The sequence below is a fragment of the Sinocyclocheilus rhinocerous genome, unplaced genomic scaffold (genome assembly GCF_001515625.1).
Source record: "Sinocyclocheilus rhinocerous isolate Xijiao unplaced genomic scaffold, SAMN03320098_v1.1 C35267904, whole genome shotgun sequence".
Classification (NCBI taxonomy): domain Eukaryota; kingdom Metazoa; phylum Chordata; class Actinopteri; order Cypriniformes; family Cyprinidae; genus Sinocyclocheilus; species Sinocyclocheilus rhinocerous.
In genome coordinates, this window is record NW_015745270.1 from 1 (window position 1) to 424 (window position 424).

The 424-nt window shown below is 51.4% G+C and overlaps 1 protein-coding gene across 1 annotated transcript; it reads right to left on the bottom strand.

Annotated features, from left to right (window-relative positions):
• Positions 1-9: 9 nt before the first annotated feature.
• On the bottom strand, positions 10-396 carry LOC107734777 (laminin subunit beta-1-like; the record flags this gene model as incomplete). The annotated part of the gene is made up of 2 exons (XM_016546708.1): positions 185-396; positions 10-93 (listed from the first exon to the last, which is right to left on the bottom strand). Coding segments are annotated over exons 1-2 (285 nt in total), but the record flags the coding sequence as incomplete, so codon positions are not given.
• Between the last annotated feature and the right edge of the window lie 28 nt (positions 397-424).

Consider the following 424-nt stretch of genomic DNA (forward strand, 5'->3'; position numbering starts at 1 on the left):
GCATTTGACCTCAGGGTTTCCCCAGAACAGCTCTCTACACTCTCGGCAGGTTCTGCCGCCAAACCCGGGTTTACAAGAGCACTGGCCCATAATCTACAGCACAGAGAATAAAAAAATACAGATTAATCCATGTGCACTTTATTACGATCCCAAACATGACATATGTGTGTGAAGGTGGTCTGACCTCATTGCAGGACGAGCTGAAGGAATGGTTGAGGTCGCAATCGCAGGCCTCGCAGCCTCTCCCGCTGGCCATATTCCAGGTGTCTGGTGCGCACTGATCGCAGTTCTGGCCCACCACGTTAGGAAGACACTGACACTGACCGCTGTTCAAGTCACAGTTGCAGTTACCCGGAGAGGGGCACGTCTCCTCAACAGAGCCCATATGATTACACACACACTCTGAGAAAGACCAGGACAAAAC